This window comes from Trematomus bernacchii, unplaced genomic scaffold (assembly GCF_902827165.1).
Source record: "Trematomus bernacchii unplaced genomic scaffold, fTreBer1.1, whole genome shotgun sequence".
In the NCBI taxonomy this organism is placed as follows: Eukaryota; Metazoa; Chordata; class Actinopteri; order Perciformes; family Nototheniidae; genus Trematomus; species Trematomus bernacchii.
The window spans coordinates 3,529,141-3,554,681 of NW_022987710.1; the positions used below are offsets into that span (position 1 = coordinate 3,529,141).

The 25,541-nt window shown below is 39.1% G+C and overlaps 2 protein-coding genes and 1 long non-coding RNA gene across 4 annotated transcripts; all 3 read right to left on the reverse strand.

Annotated features, from left to right (window-relative positions):
* Window positions 1-2,502: 2,502 nt before the first annotated feature.
* On the reverse strand, window positions 2,503-5,273 carry LOC117491126. 2 transcript variants are annotated; one of them, XR_004556735.1, is made up of 7 exons: window positions 5,091-5,273; window positions 4,925-5,011; window positions 4,471-4,724; window positions 4,222-4,350; window positions 3,997-4,128; window positions 3,748-3,897; window positions 2,503-3,364 (listed from the first exon to the last, which is right to left on the reverse strand). XR_004556735.1 is itself a non-coding variant. In XM_034140977.1 (5 exons), the coding sequence occupies exons 1-4, from the start codon at window positions 4,759-4,761 to the stop codon at window positions 3,832-3,834; spliced, it is 618 nt and encodes a 205-aa protein (XP_033996868.1). In that variant the 5' UTR covers window positions 4,762-4,825; the 3' UTR covers window positions 2,503-3,364; window positions 3,748-3,831. The 2 variants fall into 2 exon arrangements, 1 of the variants encoding a protein (XP_033996868.1); XM_034140977.1 differs by lacking the exons at window positions 4,925-5,011; window positions 5,091-5,273 and having other exon boundaries at window positions 4,471-4,825.
* Window positions 5,274-5,396: 123 nt separating this feature from the next.
* Window positions 5,397-7,147, reverse strand: LOC117491127. Its single transcript, XR_004556736.1, has 5 exons — window positions 7,082-7,147; window positions 6,656-6,927; window positions 6,475-6,526; window positions 6,058-6,151; window positions 5,397-5,525 (listed from the first exon to the last, which is right to left on the reverse strand). It is a non-coding gene; the product is annotated as an uncharacterized LOC117491127 (long non-coding RNA).
* A 6,429-nt stretch (window positions 7,148-13,576) lies between these two features.
* On the reverse strand, window positions 13,577-24,334 carry LOC117491090 (phospholipase A and acyltransferase 2-like). Its single transcript, XM_034140941.1, has 4 exons — window positions 24,263-24,334; window positions 23,484-23,604; window positions 14,787-15,085; window positions 13,577-14,097 (listed from the first exon to the last, which is right to left on the reverse strand). The coding sequence occupies exons 1-4, from the start codon at window positions 24,278-24,280 to the stop codon at window positions 13,999-14,001; spliced, it is 537 nt and encodes a 178-aa protein (XP_033996832.1). The 5' UTR covers window positions 24,281-24,334; the 3' UTR covers window positions 13,577-13,998.
* Window positions 24,335-25,541: the final 1,207 nt, after the last annotated feature.

The window sequence follows — 25,541 nt, forward strand, 5'->3', positions numbered from 1 at the left end:
CTAACATGTATTTGCTTATTCTACTATACCACCCGATTAGCACCATAGTTATAGTCTTCTATTTGCTTGTGTTCCAATCATTTTTAAACAGTATTGTGTTGGTGCTGCCTGTGTTTTGCCCACAAGCTACTATGTGGCGCCAACCGTGACGTCAGATAGTTTGATCCTATTGGTTCAGTGTTAGTGTCAGTTCAAATAGGGTGTGCAAATTACCCAATTTATAACTTAAACTGTTTTCAAACTAAACAGAAGGCACTAACACTTTATGCAGATAGTCGACCACCAGGTACACATTTCACATTGGTTATCTGCCAATATCACATAGAATATAGAAACGTATCAGCAGGGGTTAAATTGGGTTCTCTTATGTGGGTATATTTACAATGAAAACTGAAAATAAACTTAATGTGTACCCAATTCAACCCCTGCTTACCCGCCATGGTTAAATATCTAAGTTACCAAAATGCTTCACCTCACACTTGCTCATCCTTTTCTTCTATCTCTAGGAATTGCTCGTACAAAGCATGTTGGAGAGGCTCCATACACGAGTTCTACATGTTGTCCGTCAGCAGCCACTTGACATCGATTACCTTGAGTTTGTCTGTTCTCAGGAGGTTGTTCTTTTTAGTGCTCTCTCTAATCAGCTTCTCATCCCAAAGGCTATTGTAGATGCACTCACAGAGCTACACAAGTTGGTTGTTGAGGAAAGACAAAATAGGGTCCCCAAAGTATTAGTTCAGGTTACCCATGGAGTCACTGGGCGTCCAAGATTTGATTTATCTCCAGATTCCCTGTTACATCTTCTTAACCTGGGTCTTCCAGTGCCCTGTATTGCTAACCTAATGGGAGTGTCCACTCGTACTATTTACAGACGAATGTCAGAGTCTGCCTTCTCTGTCAGAGCACTCTATAGCACCTGTTCAGATACAGAGTTAGACAATTTGGTAACTGACATTAAAAAAGACATGCCTCATGCTGGGTACCGCCTGGTTAAGGGAACCTTGCAGTCCGGAGGATTCAGAGTCCAGTGGGAGAGGGTTCGGGCCTCCATGCACCGTGTGGACACTAGGCATCCTTTTCCGAATGAACCAGCTAGGGTGTGTTGTGCGTCGCACCTACTCAGTTCCTGGTCCCAAATCCCTGATGCACATTGACATCAACCACAAGCTGATTCGGTGTGTATAATTCCATTTGTAACACAATATTGACCAAAATTGTAGGCCACATTTTTATTTTAATGTTTAATAATTGTTCAGCCCAAATATGTGTCTTATTATAGTTTCTTTCATTTAATCAGGTAAAACATTGTCATATTTGGTGGTATTGATGGCTTTTCAAGAAAGGTATGATTCAATAAAAAAAGAAAAACATTAAACGAGACATCTATAAAAGGATACGTTTACATCCTTTTTTATTTAACTTTTTAGATCATGTTCCTGGGTGCAGCAAACAACAATCTGGCCTCAACAGCCCTTGCCTTCTTTCAGAAATCAGTGGACAGATATGGATTTCCATTAAGGTAAGTGACAATACATGGGTCCTTTCATTTCAACTTGAGACAGAAGTCAAGACTACATTTTGACACCCCATATTTGTCAATTTGACAAATGTAAATTTAACTTAGAATAACAGAGATTAGGGACTCAGAGTGTTCATGGACAAGTATGGAACATCAATATTTAACTAAAGAGTAAAGAACTGAAAAGGTTTTCATGATTATCATGTTTTTGTTGGCTTTTATAATAGTGTGTCTATATGATATGTTTATAAAGATCATTTAAAGACAAAGAGAAGATAAAATGGTTTGGACCACATTTAATCACGCACTATAAATGCTATTAATTTGGTAGGGTAAGAGCAGATCACGGAGTTGAGAACGTTGACATTGCACGGCTGATGTTCTCTGTCAGGGGAACAGGAAGGTCCAGTTTCATCGCTGGAAAGAGTGTGCACAACCAAAGGCAGGTTCAGTCGCACTTCTATATATCAAAGCTAGTTTTTCTTTTTGTATCATGCAACATCATTATTACTTGAATTGATATCTCAGCACTGTGTTTTAACTTCCATCACTGGTTAAAAAACATGGAATAATAAAGCATAAATGTATGTAAACCATATCTTATCTTACAAACTATCCTTCCAGAATTGAACGCCTCTGGAGGGACGTGTGGTGTGCTGTGACCAACGTATTCTACAACGCGCTGCACTCGCTAGAGGATGATGGTTTGCTTGACCTGTCAAACTTTGCACACCTCTTCAGTTGTCATTACGTTTTTCTGCCCAGACTACAAGCTAGTCTTGATATATTTTGTGGTGGTTGGGATAACCACCCACTCAGAACTGAGGGAAACTTAACTCCTAATCAGTTGTGGCACATGGGAAGCATCCAGCATCCTGTGGCAGAACCAGAAAATGTGGAGGTAAAGGGGGCATCATCGTGCCATCTATTATGATAAAAAAATGTATGGGAATATTTCAACATGGTTTGAACTATTCAAGTATATCACATACAATGTAATACTAAACATACAGTATCTTATAATATCTGGGTCCCTAGGGCAAAAATCTTTTTATTTGTCGTCCACAATGAAAATCAACTTGTTCGGCCATAACCTGAAAATTGTTACAGTACACCCTTGCTCTAACAAACAAACAAAAAACTCCTGCACACAAGAATGTTTTGCATGCTCATGTCTTACTAGTGAGTATATATATTTCACATTTGGACATTTAAGTTATTTTTTAACTATCTGCAACTGGTTTTCATATATCACATTCTGGTGTCTTTCTTTTAGGAATTATACCTCCCTCATCTTGACTGGGAGGACAGTGGCCTGCCTGATGATCCACACCATGGGGTCACTGTTCCTGAGACAGGCCATTTGTTGAGCCATCAACAAGAGGCAGCACTGGGGGCAGCCATAAATCCCCTGGCACAGTCCCAATCACATGGCTCAGACATTTATTTAGCTACTGTTCAGTATGTCCAACACCTTCTAGGCTTACAGTAAAAGCACAATACACTTGCAACAGACATGTTGAGTAAGGTAAAATTATCTGAACTGAGCAAACAAGAACATTGAACAGTTGACTATAGCTTTAGGTACAAGCTGTGGTATAACAGTCACACATTTTGCTGCCAACATTTACACCAGCCCAAATCCAGTGTCATTTGTGCTGAGACACGCCATCAACTCTTTCTTGAATGTTGGGTAGTCTTGGTAGTGGGCAGGAATACGGAGTGTTTCAAAGCATGTGGATGACTTTGGTAGGCCACCGTTAATCACCTCCACTGTGAGGGTACTGGAAGGAGCCTCCCATCCAACCCAGAACTTTACAAGTTCCTTCAACTCATCACTGGATGCTGCAGAAAAAAACAATATATAAATACATAAATGCTTGCAGTAAAGGAGAATGCTGCACTTGATACACATTTCGCACAAGAACAAAACCAACTACAATTCTTGTGTCAGGTACTGGGAAGAAGGGTGGCTGAAATCTAATACATTTGGATTTGGATTAAATACACTGCACAAATCAATATTAAGGTGCTCTGACTTTTTTAACTGTTTGATAAGGCTAGAAAGATAAGACTCAGATCTGGTGTTGTAGACTACATTGTAACTAATATGACACGTTTGTTCTTCGACTAGGATAGATAAGTGGATAATGAGAACACATGTGAATGCATTACACTTAAAACATACATACAGTACATGCATCAATCATTGCATGAAGGAAATATACCATCTTGAATGAAGCGACGAAGGTATCCTGTGACACGGCTCTTATCTTCCAAAGAGCATTCATCATCATCATCACCAACGTCAATCATGGTCGGCCAGTTGATGCGGTCAAGAATGCTCGACATACAAAAACATCACACAGACAAGCCATCTGGAATAAATAATTTTTCTGCAGTTTGGAAAATGTTTCTGATTGAACACTTCATTTCCACCTATGATCAATACTACCGGTCTTATTAGACGTATTTACCTCTGGGGTCAACACAGCACTTGACTCCTGTGGAAAAAGAATTGGAGCTACATCTGGACGTTGATTAATGAGGGGCCACAGCATAGTGTCTTTGAGTCCTTTTCTGATTTGCCTCATGGCTCGTCCAATTACCTGTTGAGATAAAATACAAAAACAAATCTTTATACCTTCAGTGGGATAAAAGTGTTATACAATATGTTTAATAGTTTCAACAGTATTCAATACCGCATGATAAAGATGTCTCTCAAAGAGCCATCGCCGCTTGTCGTTAGACATCACAGGAAGGTCCCATGCCAGACACAAGGTGTTCACACTCTCCTTCTCAGCAGCTGAGAGTTCGGAGTTCCCTTCGAGCTTAAAGACACAATATGGACACACTTAAACCGAATCTAAAATGTGTTCAAATATGACACACTTAAACCAAATCTAAAATGTGTTCAAATATGAATCATGTGCAATTTGCAGAATACACACTATCTGGATGTTCTCCCTTAGATCCATGTCTGGACAGTCACGGATGCTAATGGTGGCAGTTTCAGCTGTGCCTCCACACAGGATATGAACAACAGCTGGGCTTAGGCCTGTCAGTGCAGGACCTCCATGCAGGAAGCAATGGCCAATGATTCTGCCCACCATCAGAAAAAGGTCACTCTCAACCAAGAATGCAGACGATGAAGGCACAAGGTGGTCTGGCTCTCCATCGAACAGCCTTGTGACACAGCAATTTCCTGTGCAAACAGAAAAAATCCGTGGAACAATGATCATGTATTATATTACTCAGCAATTCTGTGGTTGTACAGAATAAAATACATTAAAATATATATGTAGGTCTGATCGTATCTTAAATATGTTTTTATTGGATAAATTATAGATGGATTAGGAATATTGCAGCATGAACACACTTCAACATATATATAAGACACCCTACCAAAGTTCAAGTTAAAACCCTCTTTTAGCTTCTGCATCACTCTGGAAAACCAGTAGCGGTTCACTCCCTCTCCGATTGCAGGATCACCTAGCAATTATAAGAAATGTAAATATTCTGGGTATTTATTTGTGAAAAAAACAACTGCACTAAAACAAAAAGGGCAAACCTTCAAGTCTGGATTGCATAGGATTTGCCCACTCTACATTGCGTGCCTTGTAAAATGCAATGAAAGCCATTTCTTGGTCTGTCTCCCAGGTTAACATGCAAATGCAGCGGCTTCCCTGATGCATGAATGTCCAGCATTGTTTCTCTGTACAACCGAGCAGCCCTGGCTGGGTCTGGTATAGTTTTCCAATCTATAATTTAATAAAGATTTCAAAATGTCAAAAGCAATAAACCAAAGGTTTTAAACTAGGACCACTAGCAGGTTGTTACAATACACAACACACCTTCAGTTGTGTTTGCAGGTCTAGAGGGTCCGGCAGAACTTGTTGGCTGATTTTGCCATGGTGTCATCTGTGAAGATGTGGCAGATGGTTCTTCCAATGCCTCTACATCCACTCCGGCGCCACCATACGAAAGCCCTTCCAGAGTTGATGTCCTCAAAGACAAAATATTCTCCATATTGAAATATTACACATGTACAATTGAGTCCAAAGTTAAATTCAAAAGTGGTCTAAAGCTGTAGGGAAATAATGAAATAACTCCAAGTTCTGATGTTTTCCTCCACTTTATAAATTCTGGAACGACCTGCATGTCCTCTGTCTTTTAGTGGTCCCTTTAAGTTGTACATATGTGTGCTATCTCAGATTGCATGGTGAAATAGAGATTTTCTATTATACTCAAGTCTAGAGATCGGTGAGGCCACGGCAAAACTTTGACTTTATTGTTTCCCATAAAGTATTGTTTTCCACAACAGCCTGGAGTAATGTTAAATATTTATACTCATTAGTAACCATGTTAAATGCTCAGCGTATTTTGTGTAATTTTAAGGAAAGAAGAATTCAAACTTTGAAACAGTTCAAATTCAAACAGTTATCTATGATTACTGGATATGTGAACTTGTATGCATCTGATGAAAAAAGGCACATTTGTTAAGCCTCAAGGCTAAACTATACAGGACAACAATATACCTCTCAACGCAGGCACTGGCATGCATCTCGATGATGTCAGCAGGGTACACTACTTGGCATATGGGACACTCTTTCTCACTCGCGACTGGGGAAGCTGAAAAAATACAGTGAGCAGCATTAGTTTAATACAGGTGTAGCAATGAAAGAAAAATGAAGCCAAAATAACTCTGACAACGGCTCTGAAATTTCAAATATAAATGATCTGCGCAAGCAGAGGAAACATTTCAACAACAACTTTGTGGTCACTGGGAAACAAATAAGAAAGACATAGAAGGAAGCAGATCAGACTAATGACTAGAACAATTATTATATGAATAAGTACACCACAAGTGAAGTTATATATTATCATTGATGAGTGTAGCATAGAATTATGTTACGTTTTATTCTTTTGTGTCATGAAAGTGTATTCACACTTACTATTGTCTTGATCATCATGGTCTTGCTTTTCATCTGAATCTTCATCAATTTCCTGTTAAGTGGATCAGATTTACAAACGTTATATGACAATACTATAGTTTGGATATGCACTCACTGAAAAAAAAGATTCAAGAACAAGGTGCTTTAGCTCAGCAAGGTCTCATGTAAAGAAAAAACCTACTTGTTCAGTATCTTCTGCAGACTTGCTACAAGACTCAACATGTAGAGCAAGAAACTGTAGGGGTAACGTTTCTCCACAGGTCCTGCATTGAGATGTAGGCATTTTGCAGAACTCAGGGGCATCAGCGGGAAGAGGCGTGGTGTCTAGTTCCTCTTGAAGTGGAATAACGAAAAGCGTGTGTTTTCCATTATTTGAAATGCCCTTTAGCATTTTTGCTGTGTAGCCTTCGGACTCGGGTGGGATCACAGAAAGTTTTCTCTGGCCACTTCCTCCTTCAGTATTTTTGAAAGTGGGAAGTGAGCATACATCAATTTATTTGTATTTGTTTTCAACATTGATTAAAACATAAAAACAAAAATGTAGTTTAAAATCTCAACCCATTATAGTTGTGTGACACCATTTTTAAATAATGCTGAATCTGCTTACCCGATGCTTTATAAATTAGCCATCCACCAGTCAAAGTCTCCAGTTTCGGGTATTCAGCCGAAAGAACTGTTGAAATCTTAGTAGGAAGACAATATACAACAAGGACAAAAAACAAAACATTAGCACTACAAATCGTATTAAATTACCATGGCTAGCCTCTTAATGAAATATAATTATTTTAATGGTCACCTCTGCATGGTTGCTCTGTTCAGGCAATGCTATAAGGCGTTTACCTAGGCCTGCCATCAACAGCCTGAGCTCCTGAATCCCTTGTGGAGTTCTGCTAACGGGTTTTGGGAGCAAATAAAACTGTACATTAAGGGTCATTGTGGATGTGGCTGAAACTGTTCTCAGTGGCGCAGGAAATCTACGTTTGCCACTGGTTCGCTCTCTTCTGAAGAGACCTGGAAAAGACCTGGAAAGAAAATTGAAAGGCATGTCATACACAATCTTAACTACCAACCATACTTTATACATTGTAGCAACATTGTAATTTTTCTAACTTTGCCATCTCCTGCTGGACATTGGCCGGCCTCACTCTCAACTCCTGACTAGTTCCCTGGCTGGAAGACTGGCCCTGATTCTGAACCTGAACCTGGGGCTGGCCTTGATCCTGAACCTGCCCTTGGCTGACTGTTGCTGTTAAAAGAGACAGCAAGTTCCGTGCAGCAGTTTCTATGTGTGCATACTCTGGCTTCTGGAAACAAATACATACAAACAAGAATAAATAAAACAGTATAATGTGTTTTTTGAATTAGCTTAAAAGCAGTTTTGAGCAAAAAACACGTTTGTATCTGTAAAGTGAGAGAACTTAAACAGATGATATCAAAATCCCTAACTAAAACACACATTTTGCACATTATCTTACACACATTATAGATTATGTATTATCTTACTCTGTTACAAGTAAAAGTATAAAAGTATTATCATCAAAATGTAGTTAAAGTAGCGACAGTAAAAGTAGTAATTGTGCAGCTGGTCCATTTCAGAATAATATATATGATATGTTTTATAATGATTGATCATGAAAGTGTTCTCAAAGCTGGTAAAGGTGCAGCTAGTTTGAATGACTTTGTATACTGCAGGGTAGCTTGTGGATTTACTCCAGGTGGAACTAAAGTCTGATTTAACACTTGATTATATTTCACATCATTCATCCACATCTGTGAAGTAACTAAAGGTATTCAATACATGTAGTGGAGTAAAAGTACACCATTTACCTCTGAACTGTAGTGGAGTAGAAGTACAACATTTACCTCTGAATGGTAGTGGTATACAAAAAGTACCAATACAAATACAATTGAAGTACCGGATCGATAAGCAGTATCGGTAAGAGTAGTAGTAGGCCTACCAATAAAAGCTTTACTATACCCATCCCTAGTTCCAACAGCTGTGATAGTTATTGAGTTATCTTTGTAAAAAGCGGGCACTCTCCAATACAACAATAAACAATAGGAGTGTCTTGGTGGAGACCTCATGGATATGTGTAATTTACACAGCAGCTTTCAACCACAAAGTTTTTATAAACATTGAATCACTCAATATGTAAATTGGTCGGTGCAGGTAAGCATTCTCTGGCTGAGGGACAATCTAATTATTAAGACATGCTCAACTGGGGCGGTAGCTTAGTCCTCATCCTAAATCAGAACCAAAATGAAAATTAGCCTAGCTTGTTGTAAACTAGCTCCTGCAGTCTGCTCATACTCATGAAACAGTAACTTAGTTGAGTTAACATTGGCTTTTTCACCAGAGGAATCAACAAACTCACCTGTTGGCCGCTCATTGTGAAATGAGTTCGGGTAACAGATCGCTGGATCGCTAGAAACACCTGTCATCAGACTGGCAAGGGCTGTTCCATGCTCTGTTCAACCTCCCGCCTTCCCAATGGACTCACTAGCGCCCCCTGCTGTCGTGTAGCATGTGTGAGTGAGCATGTGTGACTGTGTATGAGCCAGCCACAGCGGAATATTACTGCCAAAAGTCACGTGACTTTTGGCAGTAATATTCCACCGTGAGAAGAAAAAGTTTTGTACTTGTAAAAAAAAGTTTTGTAGTTGTAAAACAAAGTGTTGTAGTTGTAAAAAAAAGTTGTGTACTTGTAAAAAAAAGTTGTGTACTTGTAAAACCTAAGCTGAATTTGTCTCTGAAACATGATTTATTAGAAAAATGTTATGTGTTTGTTTGATAGATACGTTTTTTCTTTGCAAAACTTAATTCATTAGTTTGTAGATGGTGTTTTGTATTTGCAAACCACATTGTGTTTGTTAGTGAATCATAAGGCATTTGTAAAACCTGTTTAGTTTGTTTGTGGAGTTATGGCAGGAAATTAGCTCCATAGAAGAAGTTCAGAAAACGGTACATACTCGCCAGCGTGGACCCAGGTCTCCGTCAGGAACATCAAATCCAGATCACGAGAGGTGAAGAAGTCATTTAGCAGGAACGTCTTGTTTGCTATTGACCTAGCGTTTAGCAAAGCCATGCAAAGTTTTCTCTCCGGGCTGGCCGAAGGTGTGCGTGTTGAACGCCGCGCGGACCGGGAGCAGTCAGTCGGGCAGGAGGAGCTGCCAGCGGGCCCAGCAGAGGCCGCAGCTCCGGAAAGACAGGGCGAATCCATCGATCCCTCACATGGCGTGCAGCGGGAGGGCCATGACATCTGATACGTGGATAAGTCCCAGAAGAAGCCGTCAGGTATGCTTTATGATGGACCAGTGCACCACCACGCTTTCCTCGTCGTCTAAAGCGCTTTCGGTGAGGCAGGATGCAGGGCAACCTGCGCAGGTAGGTGGGAATATCCGACAGTAGAGGGGGGGGGGGACGATTTACGGTTGCCAGATGTAGGTTTGGGCAGCAGTATAAACTCCAGTGAGGGTCTGAGGTGGAGGAGAGCTTGGCGATCGTAGACGAGCAGAGCAGAGACATTCTGACAAACATAAAACAAAAACAGGATGGCTAAAGGCAGAGAGCTGAGGGAGCGGCATGCCGACACAGGCGCCATCTTGAAATCCGTCATTCGTTCAGGTGTTATGGCGTAAATACAGCCTATCTACCAATTGGATCAAATATAAAAGTCAGCCGAATTAGTGTTGATACTGCAAGGAGACGTATTGTGTGAAAATAAATGTAAGATGTTGTTTAATTGCTTATATATTTAAAGGGGACCTATCATGCAAAATGCACTTTTGTACGTCTTTTATACATGAATATGTGTCCCCGGTGTTCCAGGGAACTCACCAAGTGTCAGAAAACACAACCCTCTCTATTTTCCTCCATACCCAAATCTCTAAAAAAGGGGCTGCAACGGATCTGATAAAAACTGATCCAGATTTGAACACTGTCCTGACGTCAGGACAGTGGCGCTACGGCTATTGGGCCAATCAGGAGGAGACAGCCACGGCCATTGCCGTTCGAAAGTGCTGGAGACGCTGTAGTACATATGCCAGGCCTGTAGGTGGTGCTGTTCTCACAGAATCAGCCCTTGCAAAAACAGGGGTAAAAAAGGGCAAATTGAGCGAAATGAGGCATGGCTAAAATGCATGATCTGTTTGGTATTTTGAAAAGAAAAAGGATAAATATGCCTTATATAGGTATGGTCCTACACTATATTATTATAATATAGCATGATAGGTCCACTTTAAGATCCACGTCAAGTTTTCAGTTTTGGCGGCAGTTCCTGTTTGTCTAGAAGTCTTGTCATCAGGGCTCTATAAATAGAGTTAACTACGGCAGATATGTAATATTTAATGCAGCCGAAACGTGTATTACAATGCCGTTATGTGATGACTTTCAAAGAGAAAAGCAAGCACACTCGGAATAATGTATTATTTAATTTTTGTATACAGTCTATGGTTGCTACAGAGGATTGTGGGTAATGTAATGTCTTCGGCCCTCCAAAACTCATAGAAAACGACTTGTTTCTCAGAATTGAAGGGGTAAACGTGACAAAAGCATTGTACACACACTAAAACCTATCAATGTTGTTTAATTAACAAGGATAATCTGGTGTTTTTGAGTTGATGAGTAGTGGAGATATCACTGTCAAATCAATCGACAGTAAGGGGAATACTTACTTCCGGGTGTACAATTCTCCGTTATCCAATGGGAATGGACGCTCACATTGCCTTTAACAGCCTCCGACACAAACAAATGTCGTGCTTCCATGAGCGTCAAATCCCGCCGCAGATGGGAATACATTGCAATCAGTTGAAAGCTATTTGCGTCTGTTTATGAAGCTGAAGGAGCCTAGGAGCGTCCCAACTGCACGCCTCGGGACCCTGACCAAGCGTCGCTCCTGGACGTTTATGGAGTGAGAGTGTGTTGCCTGATGGACTCTAGTAGGTTAGCTTCAGCAGACCTGAGGCAACGGGTGGGGGTGTGTGGTTAGATGAGGTCACTGAGGTAGGTTGTTTAAGGCTTTTTAGGTGAGAATAAGTATTTTGAAGTCAATCCGGTGTTATATCTGCTTTCGTTAGGCAATAATATAAGGAATCACCAGAGGTGGGGACTCGAGTCACATGACTTGACTCGAGTCAGACTCGAGTCCCGTATTTTTTTACTTGAGACTTGCTTGACTAACATTGATAAAAGACTTGACTTGACTTTGACTTGGTATTCATGACTTGAGACTTGACTTAAGCTTGAGACAGATGACTTGAAAGGACTTGACTGTTTAAAATTAAATATTTGCGTTTGTTTTTGTAGTGAGATATTACGTTTAGTTTTTTCGAAAAACGTGATTGGGTGATTATAGCGCCGTGCGCGCAAACCTGGCAACCCACTACGGCAGGAGTGTCAGTTAACATGGCAGCGGCTAGCGTTACTCCAAAAATAGTGAAGTTTGGATTCAAGGATTATGTTGTCGATGACGCTAATAAGAAGAGAACAGCGGTATGAAGGGTCTGCAGCATAAAGATCAGTGACACGACCACCACAACATCCAACTTCATTCGTCACTACAAAAAACCCACAGAGAAAGGTGCGTGAATGTGTTGTGTTAGCTAGAAAGCTAACGTTAAGTTTAAGCTACGTTAGACTTGGTTTCAAATCGATTAAGCATTGCAAAGAGAAGACAAAACGGTAAATGAACACTAGAACCTCCAAGGGATTCATTTTGACTAACCCCGATACTGACGGGCTGTCAGGAGAGGGAGAGAGGAAAAGAGATGCCTCGTTTATTTCCCCTGTGTTATCAGAAGTTACTGTAAACTGTTGAATAATGTAGTTCATCTACTTTTAGTAGTTTGTTTAAATGTTTTAATTATGTTGTTTTTGTTTGTAGAAGTGCATCATTCCTTGATTTATTGTAAAAATGAATCTGAACTTTTTGATCTGTTATGATGATAAACTGAAGCAATTTCTAAATTAACCCAATTAAGTGAGTTTTAAATCGTCCTACTTAGTTTATAAGGAAATTATGAAGAGGAACAAATTAAATGATTTGAAAATGATATCTATGTAGGTGCTGACGCTGTTGGCGGTTCTAGTGTTAACAGACATTTAAATTAAATATGTGTAATGGCAAATGCCATATATGATTTTCTTACCTGGAATTCTGCCTTTTTGAACAGACTTTTTGATTGAGTCCTAGCTATATTGTCTGCAGTTCTAGGGTTAATATGAATCTGATATGATTGTCATCGGTCTAAATTAGATTTCAAATGATTAACTGTGTATGTAATGAAGATCATAGTGTGGGTTGAATCCATTTTCATAACCACTGTCTTTTAACTGATTTAAATGCGGAAACTGGGCTTATTCATCAGAATTTCGTATGACTTGACTTGACTTGCTTTCCCTGAGCATTGACTTGACTTGACTTGCTTGACTCTCACCACAGTGACTTGGGACTTGCTTGATACTTGTAGGTCAAGACTTGAGACTTGCTCATGACTTGCACATGTAGGACTTACTCCCACCTCTGGGAATCACTCAGTACATTTTAATTGTTATGCGGATTATACTCAAATATATTTATCTATCAAGCCTGATGAAACAATCATCTAATAAAATTCACAACTGCCTTAAGGACTTAAAAACTTCGATCAATACGATGCAGAGAAACTAGTCCATGCATTTGTTGCTTCAAGGCTGGATTATTGTAACTCTTTATTATCAGGATGTATCAAAAAGTCAGTTAAGTTGCTTCCGCTGATTCAAAATGCTGCAGCGCTCGTATTGACAAGAACAAGGAAAAAGAAGAAAAGAAGAAAAGGGACAAAAGTCAAAATGGCCAACCCTAAAGGTAAAAGTTAATGCAAATCCTAAGGGTTTGAAAAATATGAGAACACTTGAGAAATTGAATAGGATCTTAAGGGCTTCCCCTTATGGAGAACAATTCGGAAAAAACTCAAGGCCTTTCTTTATGCAAACAATTTGGAAAGTGAAAAAAAGTCAGAGGGCTGTACCTTATAGAAATTCACAAGAGCTAGCCGTAATGGGAAAAAGTGACAAAAAATAAAAAGTCAGGCTGTCAACAAATATATCAGAAGAGTACATTGGTTGGCATTCATTCTTAACTTTATTTTCAAATTGCATCTTTGAATCTAATTGCTCCTGTAAGGCTGTCTTCCCAAAAACACAATGGGTCAACGTAGTGCAAAAGAAACAGGAAAAATACTTTTTTGGTTTTCTTTGATAAAAAATATGTTTTATACAATTTAATACATGTTCTTCGCTGATGTGAGTTGCAGGTAAAATAATTGGTTATGATCATGTCATTGTCAGACAAGATTCTTAAAATGATGGCGTTTTCCCTTTGACAATGACAAAATAATCCATCCCAGCCATACAGATGTCCAAAGGCAAATGTTTAAAGCAATATGATTTTCAAACAGGTCATAGAGCTTTTTGTTAAACCAATTTTTACATTTATTTAAAATGTTCATGAATCATCAATGAATTGGAAAAGAGAGTCAGATCGCTCATTCGAAATGATCTGGAGCATTTTCTTTGGAGCTGACGACGTCTTTGAAGATTGCAGTTGCCTTCTCACACTCTTCATTCTTGGGTCTTGTAGGAATCTATGGGATACATAACAATACCATTCTTAGTGGCCATTAATGCTCAGTCAAGTCCTTCTAAATATATTTTAGCACTTAAACCAACACACTACCAATAGTTTTTGTTTGCTTGAAGCAACAATTTACAATTTCCCCAACTAAATCAGTAGTTATAGACAAAAAGATAGAGACATTTCACTGTTTAATTAGTCTGATATGGCCAAACACAGATTACTACCAAGGCTTGACAGAGAAATTATGAATAACATTAAATCACAAGCGAGTGGATTTGGGCACAACAAAAAAAACGTTTCCATTATATTAAAGGTAGGGTAGGTAATTCACTTCAGAAACACTTTTTGTTATATTCCATGGAATGCTCTTAACATCCCGATAGGAATGAATACATTAAATGCTTTGACAATAAATATATACAAATATTTCATCTGTGGGCAGATAATTGGATGGCCAACCTGCCTGTCAGCCTTCCATTTCGTGCACAAACTTATCTCGTGCCCTCATCGGTCATGTGCACGTTCGTGTGTGTTGGAGGAGGGGCTCTGTAAGGAAGTCTGAAGGAAGGGGCAGATTTCTTTCGGTTGTGTACTTTCAAATTCTAGCTTACTCAAGCTGGTTTCTCCATTCTTACCTACCCTACCTTTAAGACATCAGAAACATTTCTAGTTGGCAATTAACTTCCAAACACATACCTGGTTGCACACAGCTTTTCCGTAGCGTACAAAAGTAGCAAAGTGCTCACAGTTGAGAGAGAAAAGTTGATAAGGGAAATCCTGATCAAGAAGGGCATCGCACCGTAGCCGCATATCCTCAGAGGCTGACGGTGTAAAGACATGGCGATTGTTACTGATCAGGGCATGGACTCCTTTCGGGACGTTGACTTCAGCAAGTGGCACTCTGCGGATCCTGGTCTCCCCAAGAAGAAGGTCACCACAAACAGGGAAGAATCTTTGCAGGGAACTACGTATGCCGCTCATCAGTTGACTTTCATCTAAAGACAATGACAATGATAATCTTAATCTCAGTTTTTCAGTCCACATGAATACATATTTATCCTATAACTTTATATCATGGTCACACATAGTGTTCTGTAGTTGTTGCAACTGAATTATTTAAAATCCTACAATCTCCATTGAAATACGTTTTTCAATAAACAAGGCAAAACTATAATAAAATAAGTAAAGATATTATTTATTTTTTTATATTTTACAACGGGGCCATAGCAGGACCAAATAACAACAGCTATGTTACGATACGATAATATTTTAATGGTCTGATCAAGTCTGAAACTTAACTTAATCAGCTCCATTTGCAACATCAACATACACAGACACAATCTGTCACAGACAGATATCAAGACACAATACATGAAAAAACAAACATTTAACATAACATCACAATCAGAGAGAAAACAGGCTCAAGACCCTTTATCGTGCATTTGACCTTGTTCTGTATGTACTGTTAGAATTGACTGGTGCACAAAGGAATGCTTCAGTCTGACATTAAATCGTGGGACCCTGTATCTCCGATTAGATGGTAGCAGTTTGTATTCGCTGTTCAGATAATGGTATGGGTCAGAGATTATGTTGTTGGACAGCCTCGTTATGTTACATTACATTGCATTTAGCTGATCCTTTTATCCAAAGCGACGTACCATAAGTGCATTAAACCATAAAGATTAAAGATTCAAACTAAGGACAACAAGAACAGTGCTGACATATTTACTCCAAACAACCCAAGATTGTAAGTGCTGGTGTGTAAGTTAAACTCTTAAGTTTGTTTTTATGTATGTTACAAAATGGAGCAATGTGTAATAGAAGAGGGGATTTCTTGTTCCTAAATTGTCAAATAGAAATAGTCTGTCTCTTCAACCAGGCTAACAATTAATAAGCGAGAAACTGAAAACATTTATCCCAACCCCAATGTAAAAAAAGCACAAAGATCACATGGCATTGCAAGCCAATAGCAGGCAGAGAGCAGTGAATGAAACTGTGTGAGAAATGTGGCAAGTTGTGGCAGGATGCTTGCACATGTAACTCTAGGTTACATTGTAACCATTGTTCTCTGAGTGAAGAGACTATCTCTCCACCCAGCTACATATTCCATATGTATGGGGAATGTCGCCACCTGACAGATGACGTGGATAATTATGTAAGACACACCAGTAATACTGGCACACACGGGTATATAAGGCAGAGGTGTGCGTGATCGGTCAGTGTATGTTTTGGTCATTGGATTTTCTTTTCACAAATGGATATTCAAAAACAAAAAACAACTGGATATTTAATTTTCGTTTTAAAATTGAAAAACCAAACCAAAAGGCGTTTTTCTTTATCATGGTCAAAAAGGGATTTACTAAACTTAAAAAACGGGATGATTTTCATTTTCTACTTCTCAAAACAAAAAATCACTAGAAAGCAGAAACAAAAAAACTAGAGTTTTTTCATATTCTGCTACCGGAAGTTACCTCACAAAATAAGAGCGCAGACGAAACTCACGGAAGTGATTTCAAAACAAGAGCACTCGTAGGCTATGCTAAAATAACACTTTGAATCACTACAGTATCCTGTTGAAGGAACTGTGATTATTATAAACAAGGGGAATTTAGCGATCACAATGAAAACGGCCAAGACACACTTTGAGCCCAGAAAACGAATGTTAATATAAATATAATAGGCCTATGTCTAAAATGGACAACATTGTTAGGAGACTTCAACTATACAGCGATTCTGCACTGCGGTCAACTCAGCCGTCTGGGTGACCAGATGTCCCGCTTTGTGCGGTATTGCACAGCATTTTCAAGACTTTTGGTGCGTCCCGCAAATTGAAACGATGTTCCGCATATTTCATTTTGATTGGCTAAAACGCTTTTCTAAAATCTGATTTATGACATGTGAAAGGCCGGCTCGGTTCGCTGACGGCCGGCACCGCCCTCTATTATTATATGTTTTAAACGGCATCATGTAAGTTGCACTGACAGGCGACAGAGGTCCACAGTGTACAAGTACACAGTAAAAGTACTTAATTTCATTTCTGGTAGCAGTCAAACTAGTACCGACTCCAACAGTGTTAGTTTTATTAAGAACTTGTGGTAAAAAAACTCTAGAGTATGTTTGTGCCACAAGTGGGACAGAGCTCTGTCCCACTTGTGGCTTTTCAAATCAGCTGCTCTTCATTTTTTTCCCCTGCTATATTCAATGAGTGATACAAATATTTTTGTCCACAAGTTCTTAATAAAACTGACACTGTTGGACTCGGTACTAATTTGACTGCTACCAGAAATGGAATGAAGTAGGCTACTTTTACTGTGTAATTTTTGAGTAATCCTCTGTCAGAGTCCCCTAGTAGCCTACATAATACATGTTTTTCTGCTATCTTTGATGAGTGATAAAAAGACAATTTTACCATTAGTTCTTAATGAAATTGATACTGTTTGACTTTGTATTAGTTAGCCTACTACTAACAATACATTGAAGTAATTTTACTGTGTACTTTTTGAGAAATCCTCTGTCAAAGTCCCCTGCTGAGAACACAATCAAGCCACTTCTGCTAAGTTTGATGAGGGAATTCTTTTTTGTTACCATTAGTTCTTCGTGAGATTGATCCTGTTGGAGTCAGTACTACTGAAACTACCCCCACAAGTACTATGAAGTACTTACTGTGTACTTTTCCAGTAATCCTCTGTCAATGTCCCCTCCCGAGTACAAGAATGCATGTTTTTCTTTTAATAAGCGTTAAAAAAACCTTTCTTCCTGAGACTGATATTATTGGACAGAGTATTTTAAAAGGATGGTAGACATGATATCAGCAATACTTCCAGTCAGTACTCCGGCAGCAGCCTTTTACACCTTGGAACGTCTTTAGAGTCTGGCCTGGATAGCTGGTCACAAATATCCTTCAGCAAAGTGACACTCTGTCACTCTGGTTGCCCTCTTATGATGCTGCTTTCTTTTAGATAAAGGGCATTTTATGGTTGCTTGTATTATCCTCAGATAGTGGTTTGTTTAAATAACTAGTGACATTTGAATAAATATTGCAAAAAAAGGGCTCCAAAAAAGGCATATATATAACCTGGCCGGCTTAACCAGTCTGTATTTCTTCAAGCACCACAAGATTCATAGTTTATAAAGTACAATTCTGGGCCATTGATTGTGTCATTTCTCCAAACACATACAGTAAAAATGCCTGTTTTGAAGCCTTAAAATGGTGCAGGAAAAGGACTTTACAGTTAAGAGAAGAGAAAAAAGGAAAGAAAACTGTTATAATGGGTGATGTAACATTAATGACTGATATAATATGAGGTCCTTGGCACTCAGACTCTAGAGGGATCATTTTGTGATCATGGGGCATCACCCGTACAGCATCAGGACAATATCATATGGAGTCAGATACTGGAAGTGCTGGAGGCGTTGACTGGGACTGATGGAAGGATGAGGCTGATGAGACTGAAGAATCTGCGAGGAATGAACTAGCGGCTGAGAAATAATCATGAGAGCCATTGAAGCCCATGAAGAATTTATCCTTCCACAAATCTTTTCATCTGCTGTATTAATAAAGTTGCCACGTGTTTTCAAATTCAAGTTAAGGCACTATCTGTGCAGAACATTACAAATATTCTTCATTTGCAGTATTTTATTTTAAAAGTGTTCAGAAAGACTGCATTAATTATATGCTATATATATATATATATATATCTATATAATATCAATATTGTTATTAACTTCAACCAAAGTCAATATTTTATTTTAAAAGTGTTCAGAAAGACTGCATTAATTATATGCTATATATATATATATATATATATATATATCTATCTATATAATATCAATATTGTTATTAACTTCAACCAAAGTCAATTTAAATAGCGGGCAAAAATTGGTTAATTGCCATGGATGTGGTGTTTGATATAGTTTACGTTCAATTTCAACTATTTTAGGCAGAAAAACGTATATTGACTAAAACTTTTTAAATAATTGACTATAATTTAGAAAGGTTTTTGTGAGAAATCATTTCAAAAGTAAACTTTTTTTCATTTTATATTTTAATTTGAAATGTTTGCACACAACATTATTAATTTAAACATTTGTATCCATTTAAAAAAATTATGAATCCATTTATTTTATTGTGTTTCCTTGAGGCTGGGGAAGATATCCAGCATGTAGTTCAACATGCAAATGTTGTAATACAAGTAAGTATAACATGGAAAAGTAAATAAAATATGTTTAGTAGGAGGATGTGGATTTATTTTCTCTCACCTTGTAATTACACAATCAAACCATCTATAATTTAGCTCTGGCCTTCACTCACAAAAAAACATTTTGTTGAATTGCACACATTTTTCGAAGCTGTATTGACTGACATGCAATGACTGGGACTGATGGAAGAATCTGCGAGGAATGAACTAGGAGCAGAGCAATAATCCTATTTAAAAGACAGCAGCTTCATAAGAGGCCAACAAGAGTGACAGGGTGTGTCAGTGTGCTGAAGGAGTTGGGACCAGCTATCCAGGCCAGACTCTAAAGACTTTCCAAGGGGTAAAAATGCTGCTGCTGGAGTACTGACTGGAAGTATTGCTGATATCATGTCTACCATATCCTCTTAAAATACTCTGTCCAACAATATCAGTCTCAGGAAGAAAGGTGTTTTAACGCTGATTCAAAATAGCAGAGAAACATGCATTCTTGTTCAAGAGGGGACATTGACAGAGCATTACTCAAAAAGTACACAGTAAGTACTTCATAGTACTTGTGGGAGTAGTTTCACTACTAGCCTAGTCCAATAGTGTCAATCTCACGAATAACTAATGGCAGAACAAATAATAACAAACTCGAGAGACGGGTGAGTTGACCGCAGTGCAGAATCGCTGTATAGTTGAAATCTCCTAACAATGTTGTCCATTTTAGACATAGGCTTATTATATTTACAGCCCTAAATAACGTTCGTTTTCTGGGCTCAAAGTGAGTCTTGGCCGTTTTCATTGTGATCGCTAAATTCTCCTTGTTTATAATAATCACAGTTCCTTCAACAGGATACTGTAGTGATTCAAAGTGTGATTTTAGCATAGCCTACGAGTGCTTTTGTTTTGAAATCAGTACCGTGAGTTTCGTCTGCGCTCTTATTTGTAAGGTAACTTCGGTAGCAGAATATGAAAAAAATTTGGTTTTTTTGTTTCTGTTTTCTAGTGATTTTTGTTTTTGTTTTGAGAAGTAGAAAATGAAAATCATCCCGTTTTTTAAGTTTAGTAAATCCATTTTTGACCATGATAAAGAAAAACGCCTTGTATTTCAATTTTGGTTTTTCAATTTTAAAACGAAAATTAAATATCCAGTTGTTTTTTGTTTTTGAATATCCATTTGTGAAAAGAAAATCCAATGACCAAAACATACACTGACCGTCCGCGGGGTCTTAAAAAGTATTAAAAGTTGATAAATCAATTTAGCGAAGATTAAGGCTATTAAAAAGTATTAAAAAGTATTAAACAGCATTTTCCAAGGTATTAAGAAGGTCCACAGCAACGACAACATGAAACACACCCTTTAATTTACTGCAACGACATGTCGGGAAACCCCCTCAAGGCGGCCCCATGCATAGCGCGCTGTAAAATGCTGCTTCTTATTTTAAGTTCCGTTGCCTTGCTCCGCTCGCCACTGTCGATGGGGATCAAAGCTGTCCGGTCCCATATGCTAAGTGCTAGCCAGAAAGCCGCGGCGTTTAAGTCCCGACTCTCCCGATGGCCAATCCGTGCCTCCCCTGACTGCACGTCGCCGAAACACACCGCTGCAGTGCAGACTCTCTACACGGAGGAGCAGCGGAGTCCGGGCGATGCTGCTCCTCCAAGGAACACGGGACACGTTCACTAAGCAAAAAAAACTATATCCGGTCACAGAGATCTGCTATTTTAAAGTAAAGTCAACACATATCGACCCTAAATATAGTCTATATTAAGAACGAGAAAAGTCTTAACATATATCGTTTTTTGTAAACATATGACAAATGTAGCCCCGGACAGCCCGGCCCAATTTAACCCCTGGGTATTTGTGAGGGAGCTCCTATATGGCATTACCCCACTGAAGCTCACCAAAGTTTAATATATTTCATAGTTCAAAGTTTTGTCAAAACGTTTCTTGTAGTTTCAAAAGTCTATCATAAATCTAATCCATAGATTTATGATAAAAAAATTATAAAAGTAGGGTAGACATGTGGATGTTATCCGGCTGATCAAAACGTGCATTTATCTAACAGGTACGTTTCCCACAGATCTTATTTCCAGCTATTTTCTAAAATCCTCTGGAGAAATCTCATTGCTTTTTTGTCGAGGGAAGCCATGCGCAGCTTACTTCCTGGTTTTAGGACGCGCCACTGCAGCTCTCTCGTCTCCTCTTCACACACCACACTTTTCGCGGCACACGTACTTACAGCCAATCAGCTCTGAATGATTTGAGATGACGTATGGTGGGGATGGTAGCTCCATGCCCCTCTGGTCATTATTTTTTTGCCACACACATTTCATTACAAAATACTCTGAGCATGCGCAGTGTAGTTTTTACAGTCACCGTTGACTTCACAGCGAGAGGGAGGGGCATAATCAGGTTTTGTCCCACATGGCTCTAAACAGCTCAATAGGCACACACTGTGACTGTAGACACACTAATTAGAAGAACACAGACTAAAACAGCAATGTACAGACGAATCAGATGATTAAACATGATCTTAAAATATATTTTATATATTTTTTTATTTATTTTTTTGCATTTTTGTAATCATTATTTGTAATACTTTCTGCTGACACTAGGTGGGGCTGTGCCCCACCTGCCCCTAATGACCAGTCGCCACTGGCTGTATCAAAGTCAGAGTGGAATCAAATCTGATTTTGTCAGAAATCGGGAGAAATGCGGGAGAAATATGACCCCGGGAGGAAACCGGGAGAGGGCAATGAAATCGGGAGTCTCCCGCGAAAATCGGGAGGGTTGGCAAGTATGACACACACACACACACACACACACACACACACACACACACACACACACACACACACACACACACACACACACACACACACACACACACACACACACACACACACACACTGTTCGTATTTAGTCTCCTGATTTTAAATGGGAATTAAATAATTTGAGTGTTCCTAAAGCACCAGTGTTCTGCAGTTTGTGTGGGCCTACTGTACTGTTGCACAGTTTTGGAAGATTCATAGCTAACCACACTGACGATTATGGATTATCTCATATTTTTAAGCCTCAATTTGTCCCCCCCCCCCCCTCTAACATCACCAGAAGTCATAATTTAAGGGGTCATTTCTCAAAAATTATTCCGGGGGAGGATCCCCCCGGACCGCACTAGTATGGTTTGGTCACCATTTCCATAGCCCCACCAAAAATATTTTCCACCAGCCGCCACTGCGCGGGCATATGCACCCCACAGCCTGGACACCTGCTAATTCCATTTTAAGGAATGTTTATTTCTCTACAAATATACAGACTCTCTGAAGTGATAATAGACGCACACTCCGTGGTTTCACACCGAACAACGCCGGATTCCACCCCGGAGTTACACCCAGACGCGGAAGCGGGCACAGCCAAGCAATACGCTGATATGGTGCGATCTATCACCGCTGGCAGAGGATCAGCAAACCCCGCTGCTTCACACCGACAACGCCGGATTCTACAACGGAGCTATACCTGAGCGCGACAGCGGGCCTCGCCACGCAAAAGCGCCTTTGGTGTGCCTGATGACTGTCAGCTTCTTTTTACTTGTTTATCTTTTAATAATCTACAAACCGGAGGCAACAGCGATCCTGAGAGGAGACGAAGACCAGCTCTCATCTGCACCTGGGCAGCGGATTTAAATGTCTGTCAGTCTCGTAAGTAGATCTCTCTATATTTTTCTCCTTCTACTTAAACACACGTCTTATACTGTTCAGTGGAGATCAAAAAAGCTGAGTAATCACACACACCTGTGTCTTATATTCCCATGCATGCCAGTGTGACTGCGGTGTCTTACATAATTATCCACGTCATCTGTCAGGTGGGGACATTCCCCATACATATGGAATATGTAGCTGGGTGGAGAGATAGTCTCAATATGATAGAGAACAATCCAGATGAAGATGTGATATAATGTGTACAAATAATTTCACAATACATAATACCTAACCCTAAAACATTATTTACTAATAGTTTCCGGATCAGTTGTATCGAGTTGTAATTATTTTGGCTGGTGTTTTTCCTTCCCCAGCGTCATGCTTTTAAAAAAAAATTGAAATACTTAGATCATGGGAAAGGCCGCAGGACATCTCAGCCAAACTTTTCTAATATCGAATGCTAAATGACAAACAACAAAAACAAATGTATGTTATGAAGTCGTATTGTCCTCACCTGCAACAGCAAAATGGAAAACATATCCATCTTCATCATACACTCCCCAGTGGGAATATCCGATAGGGTAGGAAAATTCTATCAAGTCTCCAAATTTGGCAATGGATGTGATTTCTTCAACCTGTGTTCATTACAAAACAAAGGACAGTAAAAGTTATGTCTCCACGCTGCTCCACTCCCTGCTCCACTCCCTGTCCAGCCTGAAAGCAAGCTCAGCTACATTCCAATCAGTAAGAGGTGATGTCGCAAGTTCTTCATTAATGCTAAATACTGATGATTGTCATGTATTAACAAACTTGATGACATTTAGTTCTTGTACCTAGGTTGACTGCACGTATTCTAATTTGCTCTGGATACAAATATTTGCTGATTGAATGCAATCTTATATTATGTAATAATGCAAGATGTGTTTAACAGGGTTATTTTATGTTAATTTCCAAAGGCTAAAGTCACATTTCTATATAAGCACATTTGAGTATATCACACTTACTAACTAGCTCTACATTACTTTACTTACAGAATAAGAAAGTCGGATTCATTAAGGATAAATGTCCTTGTGTTATTACTTTGAAGATGGCTAAGAAAATGTAAAAGTGTTTATAATAAGTATTGCAACTAACTAGATCTAAACTACTTTACTTACAGAATAAGCACGTCTGATTTATTCAAGATAAATGTCCTTTTGTTATTACTTTGAAGTTGGCTAAAAAACATAAAACGGTTTTATTTCAGTTTTTGCAAGATCATTCAGAGCTGCTCTTTGAGCTGCTGCTTCTTACCTGCTCCAGAAAATCCATGTCTGACTCCTGAGTATTAGTATGAGGACTGTGTGCTCCCACAGGGCGTGTTGTGTGAAGATCTGGTTTGGGCTGTTTGTTGCTTGCAAGTTTTTAAAGGTGAAACAAAGTCAGATGATTGGCTACAGCAGTGAAATACTAGAACATCAGTTATAAAAACGTTTCCTCAAAAAAGAACAAGACAACATACAAGGTACAATTTCAGAACGTTTATGAAATCTGTCAACATATTAAAGTTTTAATTTGCACTTGAGTGTTTTGCACTTTCAAAAACACTGGTAAAATAACCAAAAAGTTATTTAAATTATTTCTCTTAAATACATTTTCGAGATTCACTCTTTCTATTAAAAGGATTGAGGGAGCTGTGACTTAGTATTTAAGTGTGAACCTTTTTGTGTTCTTTATATTGTTACGACCCTGGGTCGTTATGTATATTGTGTGCAGATATTTCTTCCTCCTTCTGTGTCTGTGTGGCTGCTTGTGATTGAACAGGTGGTGCCCGGTTGCTGATTGGCTGCCCTCGACAGGCTGATTGGTCCACCTGAGGAGACGGGAGCATATTAAGCTGCAGCCGTGCAGTTCCTCGGCCGCTCTCTCTGACTCGACTTCTCCTACTCCCAACACAATTGCGTTAAAGACACTGTCCTGTTGTGCTGTGTACGCATTTTTTACCGTATACCTGTCCTTCCCTTCTTGTGGTGAGACTTGAGGAAAAAGGCTACTTTACCTGTCTTTGCATATTTATTTTTATTGTTATGAGCAGACTTTCCACAGTCTCCATTGTGCCTATGACTTTTACTTACTTCATGTTTTTAATATGTTTTTCTTTAAGATTGATTTTGTAGACAATTAACAGTATAGTAAAGAAATGGCTTGTGAGGAAAAGGTCGATATGAGAAAACTTGGCCTGCCAGGGAAAGGAACCTTTGCAGTACAGATGGGCCTGCTGGAGTTTCTCCAAACAGCATGTAATATCTGACAGTATGTTCATTGGTGAATTCTAACACATTTAAAAATAATAACAACATTAATAACGATTATTATTAATATTATTATTGGTAACACTTTATATTAAAGTGGACCTATCATGCTATATTTAAATGATATATTGTAGGGCCATACCTATATAAGGTATATTTATACGTTTCTGTTTTCAAAATACCAAACAGATCATGCATTTTAGCCATGCCTCATTTCGCTCTATGTGCTGTTTGCTGTCTACGGGTCTGATTCTGCTGACCACGCCCCCCTGCAGGAGAGG

What these genes read in the sequence shown, in the direction of transcription:
- LOC117491126 (XM_034140977.1), bottom strand. Translation starts at nt 4,761, where the DNA reads ATGATCATTGTTCCACGGATTTTTTCTGTTTGCACAGGAAATTGCTGT. An exon ending in TAAGGGAGAACATCCAGATA is followed by an intron (nt 4,351 to 4,470) that starts GTGTGTATTCTG and finishes TGTGTCTTTAAG; the next exon opens with CTCGAAGGGAACTCCGAACT. An exon ending in GTGCTGTGTTGACCCCAGAG is followed by an intron (nt 3,898 to 3,996) that starts GTAAATACGTCT and finishes TATTTATTCCAG; the next exon opens with ATGGCTTGTCTGTGTGATGT.
- LOC117491090 (XM_034140941.1), bottom strand. An exon ending in TTTCCATTTTGCTGTTGCAG is followed by an intron (nt 15,086 to 23,483) that starts GTGAGGACAATA and finishes CATTGTCTTTAG; the next exon opens with ATGAAAGTCAACTGATGAGC. An exon ending in GAAAAGCTGTGTGCAACCAG is followed by an intron (nt 14,098 to 14,786) that starts GTATGTGTTTGG and finishes TGTATCCCATAG; the next exon opens with ATTCCTACAAGACCCAAGAA.